This window comes from Nicotiana sylvestris, chromosome 8 (genome assembly GCF_000393655.2).
Source record: "Nicotiana sylvestris chromosome 8, ASM39365v2, whole genome shotgun sequence".
NCBI lineage: Eukaryota > Viridiplantae > Streptophyta > Magnoliopsida > Solanales > Solanaceae > Nicotiana > Nicotiana sylvestris.
In genome coordinates, this window is record NC_091064.1 from 150,245,998 (window position 1) to 150,267,268 (window position 21,271).

Sequence of the window (21,271 nt, forward strand, 5' to 3'; positions counted from 1 at the left end):
GGGTAAGTATTCTTCACTCATATTTAGTTTAATTCCATGATTTAGTCTTGAATTTCATCATTTAATTTGAGAAATTAGAGTGGAAATTGGGGGGAAAATGGAAGAGAAGTTTGAGGATACTTTTGGGGATTTGAATGGGCATTTGATGTCCGATTTGGATATTCTTGGTATGTATGAACTCGTGATAATGTAAGGATTCTAGTTTTGTGATTTTTATCGGAATCCGAGACGTGGTCCCGAGGGCTGGGTTTGAGCAATTTCAGGATTTTTGATGTAAATTGGATATTTTCGAGTGAGTTTTGTTCCCTTAACATATTTTAATGGTCATGTACAGATTTTGGTTAGATTTGGAGTATCCAGAGGTCGATTCGAGAGGGAAAAGGCATTGAGGACTAGAGTTTGGGCCGAATTGAGGCGAGTAATTATTGTAAATGTTGTCGTGAGGGTATGAAACCCCGGATTACACATCGTTGTGCTATATTGAGGTAACGCACAAGCTAGATGATGAGCTTGAGGTCATGCACCATTGGGGATTGTGACTTAGTCCATCCCGAATGACTATTTTACCGCGTATTTGATTGAAAATTGTTTGCTATCATTATGTTTTGGGCCTCATGCCATATTTGGGCCTCATGCCAACTATTCGGACCCTTAGGAGATTTTTGCTGCTATTTCCTCACTGTTTTGATTTTAATATCTGTACTCAATCATGCTATATTATACCGATTTCATAACTCAGCAATGTTTACTCTATTTTAATACAATAAATGATATTTTGGGCTGAGCATCATGTTTTACTGTTGCCCGAGTGGCTTATGAGATTCTGACTGAGTAAGGCCGAGGGCCTGTGTTGTGAGGATACTTTTGGGTCGGGCTGCACGCTGTCGACGCCCACTTTTTTCTCTAACCGTGGGGTCAGAAATCGGGTATACGATATTGGGAGGACAACTCTATTCCCTTTCGAGAATTGGGTTTAGAAGTTGAAGAGTCGCCACCTAATGATTATAGTGCATTAGGACACTTTTTTAGAAGAGTTTGAGTTGGAAAACCAGAGTTCGGGTAAGGGCTAGAAATTATCTCGAGGGGAAGGTGTTAGGCACCCCTCAAGATCCACTAGTGTGGTTCCCGGCCATGTTGAAATTGTGACTTTAAAAGTAAACAATCAAAGCTCAAATAAGGACTCGCATATAACATTGCAATTAGGTTGAGAACTTTTGAAAGTATATAGAGAGGGCAGAAATAAAAAAAGAGATTTGAATAATTTTACAAGAAAAGATGAAAGCAAATAAAGGGAGGGGGGTCCTAAGTTTATAATTAATATGGATCACTTCAATGCAATACCCAGCGATCACTCCTCAGAAGAGGGGTCGCACGTGATAGTAGCGCACCAGTCATCATATCCATATATACCCTTCCCATCCCGTTAAGGTATTAAAGCGTGGAATGGTATCGTTACTTATTGCATGCTAGTACCCGTCCCACAATCCTATCAGTCTCGGAGGCATTGAGACTACTAATCCTAAAGGGGAGGGAGCTGGGGCTTTTTGGGGAGTTTCAAAGGACAAAATACTAAGGCGTCAATCAAAACACATAATGCAATAAATGGGAAGGCAAATAAGCAAATAAGGCTCAAGTAAACCTCCTTAAATCAGATAAGCCATAGAGTTTAGCATGTCTTGCACATACTGGTTTGGTCTGTATTAAACTTAAACGTTAAGGCAGACTGATTTATCACATATTTTGAGATAAGAAGTCCGAATTAGGCCTGCCTGCTGGTTGTAATTATCAAAAACTGATGCAGTTATAAAATTTTACCGTAAGGCTTGCCTAGGCGTTAAACAGAACCTATAGGCATGATATCTATCAATTTCAGGAAAAACAAAGAGAGTAAACGGATTGCAGAAAAGATTTGTTAGTTACAAAAACATAAGTTCTGCAGGTGCTTACGCGTTATTGCTACTGATTTTAGACGAATTGGCGATTCAAGTTAGTTAACAGCTCCTATAGGCATGCTTTCTAAGTGTCACTGATTTTAAACACTGTTTTTTAAACACTGTTATTATTATACAGAAATGCTATAGGCAGGTCATCTATATGCAATTGGTTAGTTGTTTAAATCCTATAACAAGTTTGCCTAATGACGGATGCACATGCAAAATTGCAGAAAATCCTATAGACATGGTATCTATATGAAAGTGCAGAAAATCCTATAGGCATAGTATGAAAATGCAGAGTTCTTATGGCATCTATATGAAAATGCAGAGTTTCAGTGATTTGTATAAGATGCAGAACTTTTAGAGACAGTAATTCCTACAAGCATGATCTCTAGATGGGATACAGAATTTCAGAAATGATAACCCCTATAGGTATGATATCTACCCCTTGCATGCATAGTTCCCCACCCCTTTTTACTAGCCGGCCCCAAATGTTATTACAAAATTATTACAGACCAGAATTAATAATAAAAAAAAATACATCCGAAATCAGAATTCCAACCAAAGAGGGCCTAATTCAGACTCCCAGTCTGACATATGTAGTAAACCAACTTCCAAGGATCCAGGTTTCCAAAGCCTTCTCTTATTTGGGATGTGTCAAAGTTCCAAGGAGCTTCAAGAGCTCCAGGCAGTGCTTACACCCCAAACATCATTCCAGAATTGTAGTAAAGTGCAGTGTGAAAAAGCCAGCCCTCAAATGTCCAAGTTTAGAGGGAACTCAAGGTCCCAAGGCAAGGCTCATATGAGAGGGGCAGAACTTAAAGTTTAAGAGTAAGTGCAAGTGCAGGGGAGGGGAAATGATAAGTTGGTGGTCATGCCAAGCAATTTGAAGTGCTGGCACACCCCTGACCAATTTGTCATTTTCAAATTGAGGAGTTATGACTTATTGAAAGCCAGGTTCAGGCCTGGATAGCCATTTAAAGGCTGCCAGACCATAAACTTTAACTCAGCATACATAGGGGGTAATGATAGGGAATTCATAACAGAAACAATAAACAAAGGAAGAGGGGGCAAAGGGCATGATCAGCAATGAAACATACTGACACACTCTTTACTTGGGGTCAAAATTTAGTTCATGGACAACAATTCATGTTGCCATGCCCTGAATCCCCATTTATAAACACATAGAGGGTAAGGGAGTAGGGATCAAGCATTTGCAGGAAAGTAAAGCGAACAGTAGCATATGAACATGTCAAACTCTACAGGTAATAGGCATAGATATAAAGACTAGTTGTTGTGTGTTTTTTTGTAAAGACTTAGGGTATTTATAGTCAAAAGTAGGTGGTAAAATAAGGTAAAAATCACGGAAATATGTAAATTGAAGAACTCAGAATCAATTAATCAAAGAATCAAGGAAGTACTCCCATTAATTAAGGGAATCAAAATCAAACGAAAAGATTCAGCACCATATAAGGCAAATAGGAAAAATTAGCGTAGGATTAAATAAGGAAAGAGTCAAGGTTCAGTATTGCATATAGTAGTCGAGTAAGACCAAATTCAGGAAAATTCCAATTAAGAAAAGGCTTAAAAGAAAAGAGTACTATAACAAATGAGGTAACAAAACCAATTAATTCAAACGGGCGGGTAGAATGTTAGGTTTTTTTTTAAGAAAGTTTTTGAATTACCAATCAATCAAGGAAAATCAGAATCAATCATGTGAAGTCATGATTCTGCATTTTTAACATATAAATAGAGGTAAATGAACAAAAGTAGCGAGCAAAGTTAACTAGGAAGGAACAAGGGATGAACAAACATAACCACTCAGAGATAGTGAAAACAAGTTAAGATTCAGCAAGACATATTCGAAGCATGGTGACTATGAAACATCAACAAGAATCAAGCAAATAGGCCAGCAGGCAGAACCAAAGCAAGGAAAATCAGGCTAATACACACAATCAAACGAGGAAACATGCTAACACATAGAGACAAGACAAAGGAAATTAGGCTAACACATGTAATCGAAGCAAAGAAACATGCTAACACACATAATCGAATGAAGAAACATTTTCTAGAAATTAGGGTTTTTAGCAGAGTCAAACTAAAAAAACAGTAAGAGCATAGAAATCGGTCCGAATAAACAAAGAAAAGGTTTTAATCATAAAGAAAATCAATCGAAGCATGCATAAAAAGAAATCCCAGAAATCCTAATTTCGAAGAAAGTAAAAAAATGGTTCAAAGCAAAGGATCTTTCAGAATAAACTCGAGAATAAACAGAGCACAGAGGAAAACATGAGAATAGCATGAAATGACACCGTTTTTTGATAGATTCAGGAGAGAGTTAGGGTTTCAAAAAAAAAAGAAACCTAATAAAAGTGGGAAAAACCTGTCGTAACCTCATAGATCGTGACATATAGGGTGTGATTTCGCCTGAAATCACATCGGAGAACTCACATATAGAAGAACCAGGAACCCTAGGTCTCAAATCGCCATGGTCCATAAGCCTCGAAGGTCTTCGAGGTGTTGAACAGGACGATGAGAGGTCCATCGGAGCCTTGGGGTTGAAGGGAGGTGGCCGGAGATGGCCGGGAAGACGGTGGAGATCATCGGAGAAGAGAGAACCAGAAGGTTCTAGAGATAAGGGAGAGGGAGAGACGATATAGAGAGAGAGAGACCGTCTGTGGAAATGAGGGGTTTTGGGGGGGGGGGAGTAATTGAATTTAATTAAGGGAAGTAAATCTGGGCCGTTGATTTTATTTGATCAATGGCTCAGATTGGACCGAGTTATATTAGGGATTGGGCTGGGTTAATTTAATCAGGATATTGGGACATTTGAATCTGATAGTGGGTGTGGCCAATTTGGCTAGAATTGAAATAATAAGGGATGTTTGTTAAATAGCCAATCTCCCCTTTTATTATTTTATAAAATAGTAAAAAGATGATTTAAAAATAAATTAAAGGCACTGAAATAATTAATAACATATAAATATTAATGTAAAAATACTAAAAGTGATCTTATAATTATAAAATGTTGTTAATTGTAAAATAGGCTATAATTGCAATTACATGCAATTAGCTTAAAAATGCCAAATAAATTTGTAAAAAATATGAAAAAATCACCTTAATTATATTTTGGTGTAAATACGGGAATGAAATAAGTTATTCACCAAAAAATGATAATTTTGAGAATAACTATTGGATTTTGTGGTATTAAAATGGGTAATAAATCGGTTTAAAAATTATTAAAAAAAAAATAAAACTCTTGGTGTGCTTATATATGCACATACATGCTATTTTGGAAGTATTTTGGGTATAAAAATACCTAGGAAAAAATTGGGTATCAACACACGCCGCAACAGTGATACGCTGATTTATGATTATGAGGCCGAGGGCCTGAGATTGTACGCCACAAGGTTTCTTGATATGAGGTCGAGAGCCTATTGATTATGTCACGAGATGACTTGATATTGCACTTGGGCCGTAAGGGGGACCTCCTGGAGTCTGTACACCCCTAGTGAGTACGGGTACCCATTGTGATATGAGATATAGCCCGAGGGGCTGGAGTTGTTTCATGTTGTTGCCCGAGAGGCTGATTCTATAGGTATTGTGCCCGAGGGGCGGTTTTTATGTGTTTTTCTTTTCTAGCTGCCTGTCATTTACTTGTTTAACTGTTAAAAAGGTATTTTAAGTAAGCTTATACTGAGCTAAGGTGTTTTATGAGATTTCACTTTTTTATTGCACTTTACTGGTTTTCCTCTGCCTCTTTATATCATGTTGTTGTGTTTTTACATGATTTCTTATCGCTCAATCTTCATTTATTATTATTAATCACTGAGTTGGAGTACTCACTTTACTCCCTGCACCTTACTCCCTGCATCCTGTGTGCAGATCCTGGAGCTTCAGGTCCTACTAGCGAGGGTTGATAGCTTCCGGCAATTTTTCGGAGTCCACTAGGTAGCTGCCCGGCGTTCGCATCCCAGTGTTCCTCCCTCTTATCATTATTTCTTTCTCTTGTACTGGATTTTGTAATAGATGGTGTAGTCCCTATTCCCATATTCCTAGACTTGTGTTAGATACTCATGACTGGTGACACCCCGATATCCGACTGTAATGGTTTTTTTCCCGAAAATTGTACTGTCTCACTGTTTATTTGGGATTTAATCATGTTAATGACTTAAGTTGTGTATTTTAATTGCTTAAAATGAATTGGGTGTTGTGTCATCTGGCCTTGTCTTCACGAGAGGCGCCATCACGACTAAGTCTGGGTTTAGGGTCGTGACATGAACTTAGACTTACAAGTTCAAAAGTTCAGGACACGTTGTCCTTAACTTAGACTAACAAGTATAAAAGTTAAGGACATGCAATCCTTAACTTATAGTTCCAACTTCAAAAGTTAAGGACACTTGGTCCTGAAGTTTGAGTTTCAATTTGAAATGTTAAGGATACTTGGTCCTGAACTTCAAGTTTCAAGTTCACACATGGTCCTGAACTTAAACTTTCAACTTCGAAAGTTGAGGACACTTGGTCCTGAACAAGGTCGGACATTGCGTTTTCGGTGGGATAGGTCAGCAGATTTATGCAAAGGTCAAGAAAGCCTCACTTAGAAGCTGCAAAGAGGATTCTAAAGTATATCAACTCAACATTAGACATGGGCTAGTTCTTCTAGAAGAATAATAATTTGGTGTTAGCTGGTTATACAGATGCTAATTTTGGTGGTGATTTGGATGACCGAAGATCAACATTGGGCTATATTTTCCTCTGTGGTGGAACAAGTGTTTCTTGGTGTAGCAAAAAGCAAGACTCAGTTTCCTTGTCAACCACAGAGGCAGAGTATAGAGCAACTGCTCTCACTACTCAAGAATGTGTATGGCTACAAAGACTTGCTGAAGACTTGTATCTACCTATATCAAAGCCAACTGTAATCTATGGAGATAATCAAAGTGCCATCAAGCTTGCAAATAATCCAGTATTCCATGCAAGAACTAAACACATTGAGGTGGAATATCACTTTGTTCGGAAAAAGGTTCTTGATGGAACTATCAATACTTTGGAAGTGAGAAGTCAGGAGAATATCGCTGATATCTTCACCAAGTCACTTGCTAAAGCTTCGTTCGAGTTCTTCCATGACAAGCTTGGAGTAGTTTCCAAAAAATCACTTTAAGGGGGAGTGTGAAAAAAATAAAGTTAATTTTTTGGAATAATATAGAATTCTCTAGAATGTTCTAGTTTAGTATCCTTGATATTTATCTAGTGGACATATCTAGATGTTCTAGAATATTGTGGGAAGATAAGACATATCTATATATTCTAGAGTGTTGTTAGAAGATAAGGTTGCTAGAATCTTCTTTGTACATTATCTAGAATCATATCTAAAATCATCCATAGGCTAGTATAAATAGGGGTATCTTGTTCATTTGTAAGCAAGCCAAAAATCAAGAAAGTCTTCTTCAATGACAAAGTTCTCCTTTCAAAAATCTATCTTCTCTTTTCAAGCTTCCTCTTCTTTAGTTGAATCATTCAATCTTAGTTAACGATCTTGGGCTAGCAGAGGTCTCCGAATAATACTCTTCTTTTGCTATTCTTTACAATATATTTTTATATACACTCTTATCCGTAAATCATAAATATTAATATACATTCTTGTCCTAATATATGCTTTAACTATAGTAGTTTGGTTGAGTCAATTACTCAAATGGTCACTTAACTATCTCAAATTATCTCCTAAAGTCACTTTTCTTTCGTTTGTACCAACAAAATCACTGGACTATGCCTATTGCACTCAGAAGGTCATTCAACTAGAATTTTCAAATTTTGTATTGCCAAATACCTATTTTACCCTCTAAATTACAAATATTTATCTTCTTTTATTTTTTTTAAAAAACTTTTTAATATTATGATTTTTCCTGTTTAATTTATATTATGGACTTACCTATGGAATAAATAAATATTATTTATAAATTTAAAAAATAAAAAGTATTTAAGCATCTATAATGTTGGAATAACAAAATAATGAGCATAGTAAAAGAATTAATTAGAATAATTTATTTGTAATAATAATTTTTGTATTAACAACAAGAATTCAAAAATTTATTTACACAATTCAGAATGCTTAAATGTCCATAATTTTAATTTATAAATAATATTTGTTTATTCTATAGGTAAATAATATAAATTAAAAAGGGAAAATTATAATATTAAAAAGTTTAAAAATAAAATAAAAAGAAGATAAATGTTTATAATTTAGAGGGTAAAATAGGTATTTGGCAATCTAAAATTTGGAAAATCTAGTTGAGTGACCTTCTGAGTGCAATAGATATAGTCCAGTGACTTTGGTGTTACAAACGATTTTAGGAGATAATTTGGGATAGTTGAGTTAGTAATGGACTCTAGTTTGGTTTAGTGTGAAGTTTACCAATTTGTAGCATCTGGGTACCTTGGATTTGCATGTGTAACTGAAACAGTGTTTTTCAAGTGCCTTTGGATGTTGTTTCAAGCTGTAAAGGCAATTAACAACTTGTCCACTTCTTTCTATATATGTCCGTCCCTCCTTTGTTTTCTTTAGTTTGTCAAATAATCAATGAGGTCACTACTGTCTGGATATTCAATACATAATAATAATGACGTGCTCGTCACCAATCGATCATTTCCATACTGTTATACAAATTCTGTACAACCCCTAGCTAATCTAAGGAATGGTGAGTGGTGTTCTAATTACCTGGTCTGGTTGTCATCTTCCTGTGTAAATCGTTAATTTACACAATCAAATTACATATAAAATAATCATAGATAAATTTTTGTGCTAACATAATGCAACTAATCTACTATATAATATAGGTTGAAATTCACCGATAACACTACAAAAAAACTTTAAATTTTGTTTAAAATGAGTACCCCAGAAAGGTTCACGGAAAAAGAACGCAATATAATATTGACTTAGTACGCCCATATAAAATACAAAGAAACTTGAAGAGAAAAGATAATGAACTTTTCTCACACTAAAAGTGCTTATATTATTACCTTAACCAACTTAGATCATCCAATTGTCATGTGCAAAGCTTTCTACTATTATTTTTTTGGTGGGGAGTTCGACCTCACAACAGCATAACTTTCCATTATTTGATGTAAACAGTGGCTATGGAAAGAAAATGAAAAGAAGAATTAAAGATGTTTGTCATGTCAATCAGAGTAGATGGATTTGTTAGGCCCCCACTATAAAGTTGGAGGTTTTTCTTTCTTAGTTCGGACATAGTGAGCGTTTTCATTTACTATAAGTCATGAGGGGCATATCTTTTGTTATGGACTCTTGAAAATACTGTTGAGCTCATTGGTACGTAAGTGATTGGAATTTCATTTTTTTACCTACCTATCATTCAAAAAAGTTAGTTAGAATCTACTACAAGTAGGTTAACGATTTTGACTTTCTAAAAAATGGTATCATATGTAATTGCACTTTCTAACTTATGCTACATCAACTATCAATGGAGTGGATGCAAATTTTGAAGATTACGGTTCAAATTTCAATACAGACAAAAAATACTATCAAATAATTTCTTCCCACCTTCTAAATATTTCTGCAGTGGCAAATGTAACTACCAAGCTAGTGATTCCATTGAACCCAATAACTTTTATACGTAATTTAGATATATAGGAAAAATCACTAATATTTCAATACTATTATGTTTTGAACCAAGGGCTACCGGAAACATCATTTCTATCTTCACAAGGTAGGAGTTAGGTCTGTGTACACATTAACTTCACTGCTAAATGCGGTTGATGTTTTGAACCGATAATTTTTAAAATGCAATGAGTTTAATGATAAACCATTAAAATTAAACTTATTAAATTAAAATTCTAAATTCATCTCTATATATATTGGAGAGTTACTCGATATTTATGTCTACGTGACACCAAAAAAAAAAAATTGGTGCCGCAAGTCCCAAACACCACCGATAAAATGAAAAACTCATACTAGTTAATTTGTAGCCAAAATTTAGCTTTTCGCATTCTAACAACGTTAACATTAATATTTTCTTTACCATCACACCAACTAATTCAGAATATTTGTTTCCTGAATAAAGAACGCTGTGAAAAGTCATTTAACCTGCTAATCCATACTTACCTATTTACCTACTTTAATATATTTTGAATTGCATATTTTGTTTAACTATTTTGTAAATTGTGGAATATATGTTTAATATTGGTTCTTATTATGCTAAAACAATACTTTTAATTACTGTAATATAATGAACTTTTGTTTTGCAGAAGTAATTATACTTTTTCTAGCAAAAAAATGTTATGTCAATATATTCATTGTCCATCAGACTTAGGATTTAGTTGAAAACTAAACTAAAAAGACGTTCTTAAAATAAATTGAATATCACGATCTCAGATGAATTTTCATAAAGAATGTGAGTACGTGACTGCTTCACAAAAGAATTCAAGAAATCTCAAAGGGACTTATAACCCCTTGAAATAAATTGAATTTAATATGATATGCCAATGTATCCTATTTAACAAAAATAGGATACAAAAAATGTATATATATACAAAAAATATATAAAATTTATATATTTTTTCAGCTATTATTTTTACAGCGGCTATACAGTGTCATTTTTCTTATCTTTATTAAGTTATTTTAAAATTGTAATATTCACTTTTCTATTACAACAAATTGTTTTGTTTCATAAGTTAAAACCTTTTTAATTTCCGATCATAAGATGTATTTTTAATCAATAGAATATTCAACCAAAAGGTAAATAATAGCTACCGTCGGACTTCACGGTAGAAAAACTTTACGGTACGGCGTTATTATACCTCTTTTTTGGATTATGTAAAGTAAAATTTTCAAGTGAAAAACAAAAAGTAAAATTTTCAAAAAGCTAAAACATTCCCCAACTTTAAAGGACAACCTTATTTGAAGACAATATTGCTAGTTATGGAGTACAAGTATAAGCAAGAAACTTTTATTACTATTTTACATTATTATTTAACCATAATCGTTAAATAACACATATATTTTTTTTTTTTACATATTTTGTGCATAGTGTTATACGAGAATTAACAAAACTTCAAATAGAATAATGCTCTTTAAAATTCACAATAGAATTAGACTAGAATATAATGAATGCTAAACTATAATTAGTTAAAATAGCTCATATTATAATAAATAACTTTATGCTGAATATTCGATTTTAGGAATAAATTTGATGCATGTATTTCTATCCTCGATACAAGTATAATAATCTATATATAAAAGGAGAGACAACGCCACTATATTAAGCCAAATGACAATCTCACAATAGGCTACTTGGCAATGTAGGACAAATTTGTTAGGTTAGGCATTTTGAATTAAATTTAAAAAAATTAAATTATGCATTATCTGTTGTTAATAATTAGTTATTCTTTTTGAATTTGAATTTAAATATAATAACTTTTTTTTACAAAACAATAACTTTTATATGTTGAAAATTGTTTATTCTAAAACCTATCCTATTTTAAATTGGAAAGTTGCCAACACATAATATAACTTTATATATTATATTAAAAGAATGATAGTTAATAATGAGGTCAAGTCAAGTGTCATATAGAGACAATGCTACTTCGCACTTTAAAGACAAAATTTAACTAGATTTTATGACAAAATCTAATCTATATCTATATTATAGATTTGTACAGACAATTTATAATGTTAAGAGTCTATTTAAAATTGAAAGCTAAAATACATAATCTTTAATATTTTTATGAGATTACAACATTTTGATATTTTGAAAGTTAAAATTAATTTATATTTTGGACGAATTCAAATGAAGATGTACAATGGAAAAAAGTTTCAAGAAAATATTTTAGGAGTGAGAAAATATGTATTTATATCTATATTAAATTAAAAGAGAGAATTAACAAAAATATTAAGTCAAGTAATAAGCTAATAAAATATCATAATAGCAAATAAAATAATATTAAATATAGTAGATTATGTAATAACGAAAAGTGAGGAGCTTAAAAGTTATTCGATGACCATATAATATTTTTTCTAATTTTATGTGATTTTCTTATTGGACATATTTCACTAGATAAAAAAAATTTAAATTTAATTCAAACAATATAATATAATATAATATGGTCAAACAAATTAGATCACATATTTTGCGCGCTATCGTGCCGGGCTATACTAGTACTAGTACTAGTAACGCAAGAATAGAAAGGAAATTAGCTTACTGGCTTAATTTTCTAATTAGCTCATAACGACGCCGTTAAGTTCCTCGAGAAATGTGACCGTTAGTCCTAGGTGTATTTTTCAAAATTAGAAATACCCCCATCCAGCGGCGCGTACTTACCACCTCCCTCCCCCTCTCTCTTCCCTGTACCATTTACAGTACACTCTCTTCTCAGTGTTTCCCCACCTCTTCTCTCCTCTGCTCACATTTTTGTCCTTTTCACTTTTCTCTCTATCTTTTTCTCTCTCTTTTCATCTCCATCTCTTTCTAAATCTCAACCCCATTTCCTCTAATCCACCACTAGAAGAGCTAAAACAGTGGAAAAATGGGGTGTGCTCAATCAAGATTAGATAACGAAGAGTCAGTATCAAGATGCAAAGAACGAAGAAACCTCATGAAAGAAGCTGTAAACTACCGCAACTTCTTTGCAGCTGCACATTCAGCTTATTCTATGGCTTTAAAAAACACCGGTGCTGCTTTAAGCGACTATGCTCAAGGCGAAACCCCACCTGCGCCGCCGCCGGCCGTTAACGATCCGCCGCCTCCGCCTCCACCGCCGACTATGGAAGCCAGCCCTCTCCCTCCACCCCCTCCTCCTCCACCAGCTTTCTCACCGCTTCAACGCGCCATGACTATGCCCGAGCTTTCGAAACCTAGACGTGGAAAAATGAAAGGTATTGCTATTGATGAGGAAATTGAGGAGGAAGAGGAAGAAGAAGAGGAAGTTGATTTGAAACTAAGAGTAAAGAGAAATGTGGCAGCGCGTGAGACACCAATAGTGAAGGAGGAGCCAACCCCACCCCCGCCTCCCCCGGCCCCACCAGGGGAGGCGTGGGATTATTTCTTTAATGTGGATAACATTCATGGGCATTTAGAGGAAGTCGAGGAAGAAGAAGAAGAGGAGGAGGAGGAAGCATTTAACGAACAGAATAACGAAATTCAAGACAAAAGATTTGATAATGTGGGTATGAATCAGTACGAAGATGATCAGTTTAAGACGCCGGAGAAGAAGGGGAAAGTAGAGATTCTGAGTGAGGTTGAAGAGGAGACCCCAGTGAGGGCGGAGGATAGTACAGAGAGAGTGTTTAAGCATTCAAACACTGCACCTCCTGAGATAAGAGGAGTAGTGGGAGTTGGTGGGAATGTTGTTGGATATGGTAACAATAATAATAATGCTGATTTCTTTAAAGTTTTAGGGGAGATTGATGATCATTTCCTGAAAGCTTCTGAGAATGCGCAAGAGGTTTCTAAGATGCTTGAGGCTACTCGATTGCATTACCACTCTAACTTTGCTGATAATCGAGGTAACTTTTGATGTTTATAATGGATAGAATTCCCTTATTCTTCATGTCTTTCAGATTTTGACTACTAAAGCTCAAACCTTTTTAGCACTGCAAAGGTTTCCTTTCCATAAATTCTTGCAAAGTTATGTTTTTTGCTATTCAGTAAGGAAATGGGGAATATGGTAAATTCGTTCATATATGAATGACGGTTTTGCGTAACTGCTAAAGTTGATGCCATGAAACAACCTCTTGCAAAAATGTAGGGTAAGACTGCGTATAATAGACCCTTGTTGTCCGGCCCTTCCCCGGATCCCGCGCATAGCGGGAGCTTAGTGCACCGGATTGCCCCTTTTTTGTTAATATATGAACAACGGTTTTACACCTCTGCCTCTGCAATTGCTGCCTGCTTGGGCCTGTATTTAGCTTGCTGGAGACTTGAACATAGTTTTATCACATTTTGTTACACTCACCCCCACAAAAAAAAAGGAGTCACATTAATAACTATGATGCTGGGCCCAATTAGTCTTTCTGTTCCTTTGTTTGACTAGCTTGTTTTTCATAATTGCTCTACTTTGTCTTATGGGAAATAACAAGGGGACTGTTTTCATACAGTTAAGTTATATGATTCCAGTACTTTAACAGCAAAAAACTGAAGCAACAAGGTTGTAGATCTTCTTGGATGTTAATAATGAATGTTCTTTTTTTGCAGGACATATTGACCACGCAGCTAGGGTGATGCGAGTCATTACATGGAATAAATCATTTAAGGGTGTCCCTAATGGTGATGCTACTAAGGATGAGTATGACATTGATGAATATGAGACGCATGCCACTGTTTTGGACAAATTGCTGGCATGGGAGAAGAAACTTTATGATGAAATGAAGGTGCTTATTGCTTCTTCTTGTCCCTTTGCTTTCTCTTGGGTAAAATCTTGGATTTTATATTTGATTTATGATTAATTTATGAGAGGAGGGCCAGGAAGCATGGACCAAATCTTCTATTTATATCAGGTCCTGCCTGTACATGCATTTCCATTAAGGGGATACCAGAATAGAAATTCAAAAGAGAATTAATACAGAGTCTGGGTACCAAATGAAACGTGTGACTGAGATCCCGGTCGGAGTACATCTGGTAGAAAACTCAAACCCTGCTATCTCCATCTGGTTTAGAAATGCTAAAAGAGGAGGTGACTGGTGCAGTTTCGGGATTCACTATCGCTTTACGCTTGGAGTGTCTCAGCTCCTAGTCACTTAAAGGATGAAATCCACCCAGGCTGTTTCACTTGCAGCAAGAGCAACAAGGGTGAAATTGCCGCACACATGCCATTTATACCTTCTTCATATGTACTCTGCCCCCCAATTTTCCAAATCCTAGTTTGTCTCAGTGTCTGTGTCGAACACCATTATACTTGTGTCATTGTCAAAGCTACTCAGGACATGGCTAGTTGCATATCGTGCATCTCAACGGCTACTCTGTTTCTCTTTGTAGCTGATCCTTTCCTTATGTAATGAAGTTTCTATATGGCCTTCTGTGGTGGCTCTCTGTCTTGTATTGACCTTTATTATTTGGCCGTATTTTTCCTATTATCCAATAGGCTGATGGTGTACGAAAATGTTATTTTGTTTCATTTCAATAGGCTGGTGAGCTTATAAAACATGAATATCAGAGGAAAGTTGCCTTGCTAAACAAGCTGAAGAAACGAAATGCTAGCTTGGAATCACTGGAGAAGACAAAGGCTGCTGTTAGCCATTTGCATACGCGATATATAGTTGACATGCAGTCCTTGGATTCCACAGTTTCTGAAGTAAATGACATCCGTGACAAGCAGTTGTATCCCAAGCTGGCTGCTCTTGTTCAAGGGTAAGTTTTTGTGTGGCTTACCTCCATGATGAAAACTATATTTGTTAAATTTACGTGTTTCAGGTGGCCATTCTTCCTGCTTGACTAGGGACATTGTTATTTGTTATCTGCAACTGCTATTGCACCTAGATTTTCTTTTATAACAGATTATTATATTTAGAAGCTGTGTCTATTCCACACGATTTAGAAGTCAGTGTTCTGAGTTGTAAGTTCTTGGGAACTGTGATTGTTTAACAAAATTTGTGTAATGGTAGAGGTGTAAAGTATCTAAGTTAATCTTTTAAGTGAAACTCCTGGCCAGTCCCCAACCATAAAGGCTTACTTTTAAGTGAAACCTTAGACTTGAGTGATGGTTTAAAAGTATTAGTTTTTCGACATTTAGATACTCTTCTTCCTATTTTTATCAGAAAATTTGCTCCGGAAGTCTTCCTCGGAGGAACAATGGTCTTACAAACTAAACTCCTAAGAAGAAATTCTTAATACTAGATAGTATGCAACAAGTGCTACTACTATGCTTCAATCACAAGCTAGTTGGGCACTCGAAGTGAAACTTACAATATTATCTTTTTGAAGATCGAAGAAATTACCCGGGCTATATAACATATCCAAAAAAAAAAAGATTACCCGGCTATATGAATCCTCACTGTTTCTATATCAACTCAAGAAGGGTGGGCTGGGGTTTCTGTAGTTAACCGGTGACCCTTTTGAGGTATTAATTGAATGCGGTGGAAAATCATGGGGAATATTTTGAGGTAGTCCAGAAAGTCTGGACATTCATCTTATGCCTCAGGAAGCGAGGTTTTTTCCCAGGTGGGCCACAGGTGGACTTGTAATTGATTTTAGAATGAAGGAGCATGATTTTATATACGCACTGTAAGATATAAACACAAATGATAGATAACTTTGCTAATTGAGTAGAAACAAAATTATAAGTAATCTTGAAGTTCCTACCACAGGTAAGAAGTTTGTCTAGATATCTACCCTATACCTGTTTCACACCCCAACCATTTGGCAATCTCTTCTTTTTTGCTGTTCTAATTGGGCCACCAATTCATTTACAAATCTCAGAAAGTTTCTGTTTGTGGAACAATTGTTCTATTTGTGGATTACTGGAGAACCAAACCAATATTAGTATAAGTCCTTGACCTGCCTCATGTTAGTAATATTGATTCATATGGTTTCACTTTGTGCAGACTTTTCCCTAGCATTCAGCCTAGTAAATAAGGTTTTTTTTAAAGCTTTTGATTCTTACTTTTTTGGCTTAAAACCTTTATTAAATGCATGCTTATGTATATTTTCATAGTTGAGGTAAACTTTGGAAATGAATCCCCGTACTGTTCTTAAGCTATATTACTTTATGATATTTTAGCAAGAGGTCTTCTCCATTTTATCCTCAGAGATGAGTAGCGTCATTAGCATACATATCCTTTCCGAGGCATTCCTGATGCTGTTTACTGATTTTAAGAAACAAATGGATTTCCTATCATCTGTATGTTTCAGGATTTTTAATTCAAAATTTGGTTGGGAAATGGAGTTCTGTGCCTGCAAGCATTCTAGTATTGCCTTAACTCTAAGTGACTGTTTTTTGTTAATTCTTGATTTATTACATCCCCTACAATAGTACAATGTCCTGTACTAATAATGAGCGCAAGTGCTCTTTAAATGATTTTCTGCTTGCTTTTCTTTCCCCCTTATGGAATCAGTGTTTTGGAAAGCGTTAAGCGCAAAAAAGCGACGAGGCCTCGCTTCACCGAAGCGAGAAGCGCGAAGCGAAGCGCTTTTTTTTTCTTCATGTGAAGCGCAATTTAACACATAAATAAAAAAATAAAATAGGCATAGATAAATGGCTAAGAACTCATTAAAAATAACATATTAAACAAATTAAATTTACTACAATCAACAACCAAAAAAAAAACATAACAGTTAATTCACATGAACCAGAAAACAGAGCATAAAGCAGATGATAAAGCAGAAAACAGAGCATAAAGCATAAAACAGAGCACAAAGTAGAACAAAAGAAGAAGAAGAAGTCGTTTAGGGCACAAAATCAGCGTTTAAAAAGTGAAAAATTGAAAGAAGAAGAAGAAGAGAAGAAGAAGAGACGAAGAAGAAGAGGAAGAAAAAGAAAAAGAAGAAGTCGTTGCAGAAACTTACCGAGAACTGGAGACTTCGTCTTCGCTGGAGTTCGCTGGAGAAGTAGTCGTTGAAGAGCGTATGTTTATTTGTTAACAGATGGCTTATTTGCCAAAAATAACTCTAAAAAACCCTAGCAGATGCCTTCGGCTCGCTTAAGCATGCTTTTTTATCGCTTTTCCATCGAGGCGCTTCTCGCTTAAGTGGGAGAAGGTAGCGCTTTTTAAATGTGAGTCGCTTTTCTGCTACAAAAGCGATAGCCCTGCGCCTTGCCTCGCTTCAGCGCTTAAAGCGAGAAGCGAACGCTTTTAATAACACTGCGTGGAATTGCAATGTAATCGAGGTAGCAATCTCTGTTTGATACTACATTCTATGAAAATTAGCTTTTGCTTCTGCTTTGCAGGATGGTTAACATGTCGGAATTCATGTATAGTCATCACAAAAACCAGCTGGAGATGGCTACTGATCTCAAAGCCATTGAAATCTCTGGATTCCCATTAGAAACAAGCAAACACCATCATGAACGCACAATCCAGCTTGGTAATGTTGTCAAGGAATGGCATGATCATTTTGACAACCTTGTAAAAAATCAAAAACTATACATCCAAACACTTCACAACTGGTTGAAGCTAAATCTCATACCCATTGAGAGCAGCCTAAAAGAAAAAATCTCGTCGCCTCCTCGAGCACAAAATCCCCCAATTCAAGCCCTTCTCCATTCTTGGCAGGAGCTTCTTGAGAAGCTTCCCGATGAGCTTGCCAAAAGTGCCATTGCTTCTTTTGAAGCTGTGATAAGGACCATCATTATTCATCAGGAGGAAGAGATGAAGCTGAAGGAGAAGTGTGAGGAAACTAGAAAAGAATACATACGCAAAAGGCAAGCATTTGAAGATTGGTACCAAAAGTATATGCAACGTAGAACTCCACCGGATGTGGCAGATCCTGATAGAGCTACAGAGTCTAATCCTAAAGATCCTGTTGCAGAAAAGCAGTTTCTTGTGGAAGCATTGAAAAAGAGGTTGGACGAGGAGACAGAAGCGCACCAGAAACACTGTATTCAAGTTAGGGAGAAGTCATTAGGGAGTCTCAAGATCAGGTTGCCTGAGCTCTTCCGAGCCATGTCCGAGTATTCTTACGCTTGTCTAGAGGCTTATGGTCGATTGAGAGTGATCATACAATCACAGCACTCAAATGGGAGTTCATAAGGGTCTCTAGGCTTTACTCTTTTCTTTTTCCACCTTGTAATGTGTTCTTGTGATCTTTTTGTAGCCAAATGTAATTTAAGCCTGGATAATATCTTCTCTGTATTGCAGATGTTTTGCCATATTGTATGAAAAGCGGTAATTCATCACCTCAAGTGCAGCAGCAAATGTTTTATGGCACTGCTGTTACAATTCTTTTGTGCATAATATTGCGGGATCTTTCCACAAATAGCCGGTCAGATTTACAATTTATTTTTCCTAGTCGGTATACATAGATTATATGCCGATTATATATGGTTATACACATATTATACATGGATTATACATATATATGTATTCGCTGATCGAGTGAGCGGCTATTTAAGTTAATTCTTCTAATACTACCCTCCACCTTATACATTATTAGCATAAGTGCATTTTGAAATGTCAATGTGGCTTCCCTTGTAGAAACCATTTGCCGAAGGTCGTAGTCAAATTTAGGAATCTTTTGCATACTAAAGTAAATTCCACTTCTAAATGGTTTTGAAATAAAATGTACGTTATACAGTGGAAGCAGAATATCCTTGGATCATTGGGTTACCCAACTCAAATAGATATTACAGGATTTTTTTTTTTCCCCTTCCTTTTGGGGGTGGGTGGTGGAGAGATATTATTTGGATTTCCTACATATACAAAATGAAAACCAAGGTTTTAACACCTATTAATATATGCCATAGTCCAAGTGTAAGTTGTGCAAGTGATTAGTGTGCTTCTTAGATACAGTAATTTGATTGAACACGAAAATTTGAGAAAGAAAAAAAGACTATTGCAACTTAGTCTTAAATATGCCATGTGATTTTTGTGACTATAAAAGCATACCATTAAAAGTAAAAGTTTAAGATTAAATTGTTTCCAAATAGAAAAAGATGACATTCTTATTGGAATAGTTTAACAAGAAAATAGTGTGACAGTAAAATTAGAATGAAGTTGTCTTTGTTCAATTAAATTGCTAGCTCTTTATCATGAGATTTCATGTTTGTGAAGTCAAGATTTTCTTCTACTATGTTGTTGAATAACCAACATTTGGGTAACTAGCTCCATCAACCCCATTGTAACTTCATGGTATCGTAGTTCAAAGTTTTCAAGTTGAGAGCAATTGATCAGAATGCTGTTCATGACGATTAAGTACATATTTAATTCTCTAAAAAGCAATACTACAACTTGAAAAGTTTGAGTTTTCCACTAAATTCTTTCATTCTGTCCAATCCATTTCACCTTCTTTCTAATGCTTCAGCTCAAGAACAGCCCAAACATAAGAATTACACCACTTTCCTGCATTCATTACATTAATTAAGCAATTCAAATGGGCGCAAGCCATTAGTGTAATGTGTTCAAATTTTTAATTAGAATGTTGTGTAGAAATAGTCACTCGGGGCACATTTGAGGACAAAAGTATATGAGATCCAGAACCAGGTTCTAAAATATCCAGAAGGATATATGATTTAATATTCATTGTTACACATATTGTCTTTTTATTTTCTTGAGCCGAGAGTCACTATCATCCCCAGACCCCACTAATGAAATTTTATTGGGTTGTTGTTGTTGTTGTTACACATATATCATTATCATGAGTTCTTTGATCAATATTGTCAATTAATCTGGAGCTTGCTCGTCCCAGTTGACATGTTTACCTATCTGATGACAAGTACAGAACTAATTCCTAAGTTGTAGAGAGTTCCACCAATTCAACTCACCATAAAAAGGAAATAATAATAATAATAATAATAATAATAATAATCGTAATTTCATTACTCGGTATTGGCCAGTCTTAGTAAGAGTTGAAGGTTTAAGAATTTATATATCCCGTGTGAGATATTATAATTATTTGAGTAATTCCAGATTCTGCCAAAGTAAAGGATCGTCAACAAGAACATCCTAGTGTGTTATAGATTTTTATCCAAGACTTGCATCATTTGACGGCCTCAATGTTGTGTGAATAATTAGAAATATTTCTAGGGTAACCGTCAATAGTATAAGACTACTGAGGATCAACCTTGGAAACTAAAGAGCCCCAAAGCAACACATCTAACTCATCAACATCTATTCGACGCGATAACAATTCGGGTATGACAAGATATAACTGCCCTGCATAATTTACATCTTTTTCTTTTCTTTTTTTTTGTGATACAATTTCTTGTTCTTTAAAGATTATTACTAATTTTTTAGTACGAGTGTTTGATCCCTCCGTTCATTTGGATTCTCATAATGTACGTATTTCTTCTACGTTTGTTTTCTTATTTCACGATATATAGCTATATAGGACGATGTGTAACTAGCAACCAAACGAGACCATCCGATAGTCAACACCTATCTCCTTTGTATATTGTGTTTCCAAGGTGATAAGAATATTTTTTTTTAAAATTAAAGGAAGGAGGTAATTTTGGGGGTAAATATTGTTAGGTTTGAGTTAAGGTGTGAATAGGAAATCAAAGGAAAAAAATTGGAGGGAAAATGAAAATCTTGGAAATGCTCATTTTTTACTAAGGGAGTTTGAGCCCGTTTGGATTAGCTGATAAGCATTAGGTTCTGAAAAATACTTTTAAGTGCTGAAAAGTACTTTTAAATGATGAACTGATTTAATAATAAGCAGTTACGTGTTTGGATACAA

At 35.3% G+C, this 21,271-nt stretch overlaps 1 protein-coding gene across 1 annotated transcript; it reads left to right on the plus strand.

The window, feature by feature from the left end:
- The first annotated feature begins 12,291 nt into the window (after positions 1–12,291).
- On the plus strand, positions 12,292–18,773 carry LOC104245243 (protein ALTERED PHOSPHATE STARVATION RESPONSE 1). Its single transcript, XM_009800825.2, has 4 exons — positions 12,292–13,449; positions 14,138–14,313; positions 15,066–15,289; positions 17,826–18,773. The coding sequence occupies exons 1-4, from the start codon at positions 12,471–12,473 to the stop codon at positions 18,625–18,627; spliced, it is 2,181 nt and encodes a 726-aa protein (XP_009799127.1). The 5' UTR covers positions 12,292–12,470; the 3' UTR covers positions 18,628–18,773.
- Positions 18,774–21,271: the final 2,498 nt, after the last annotated feature.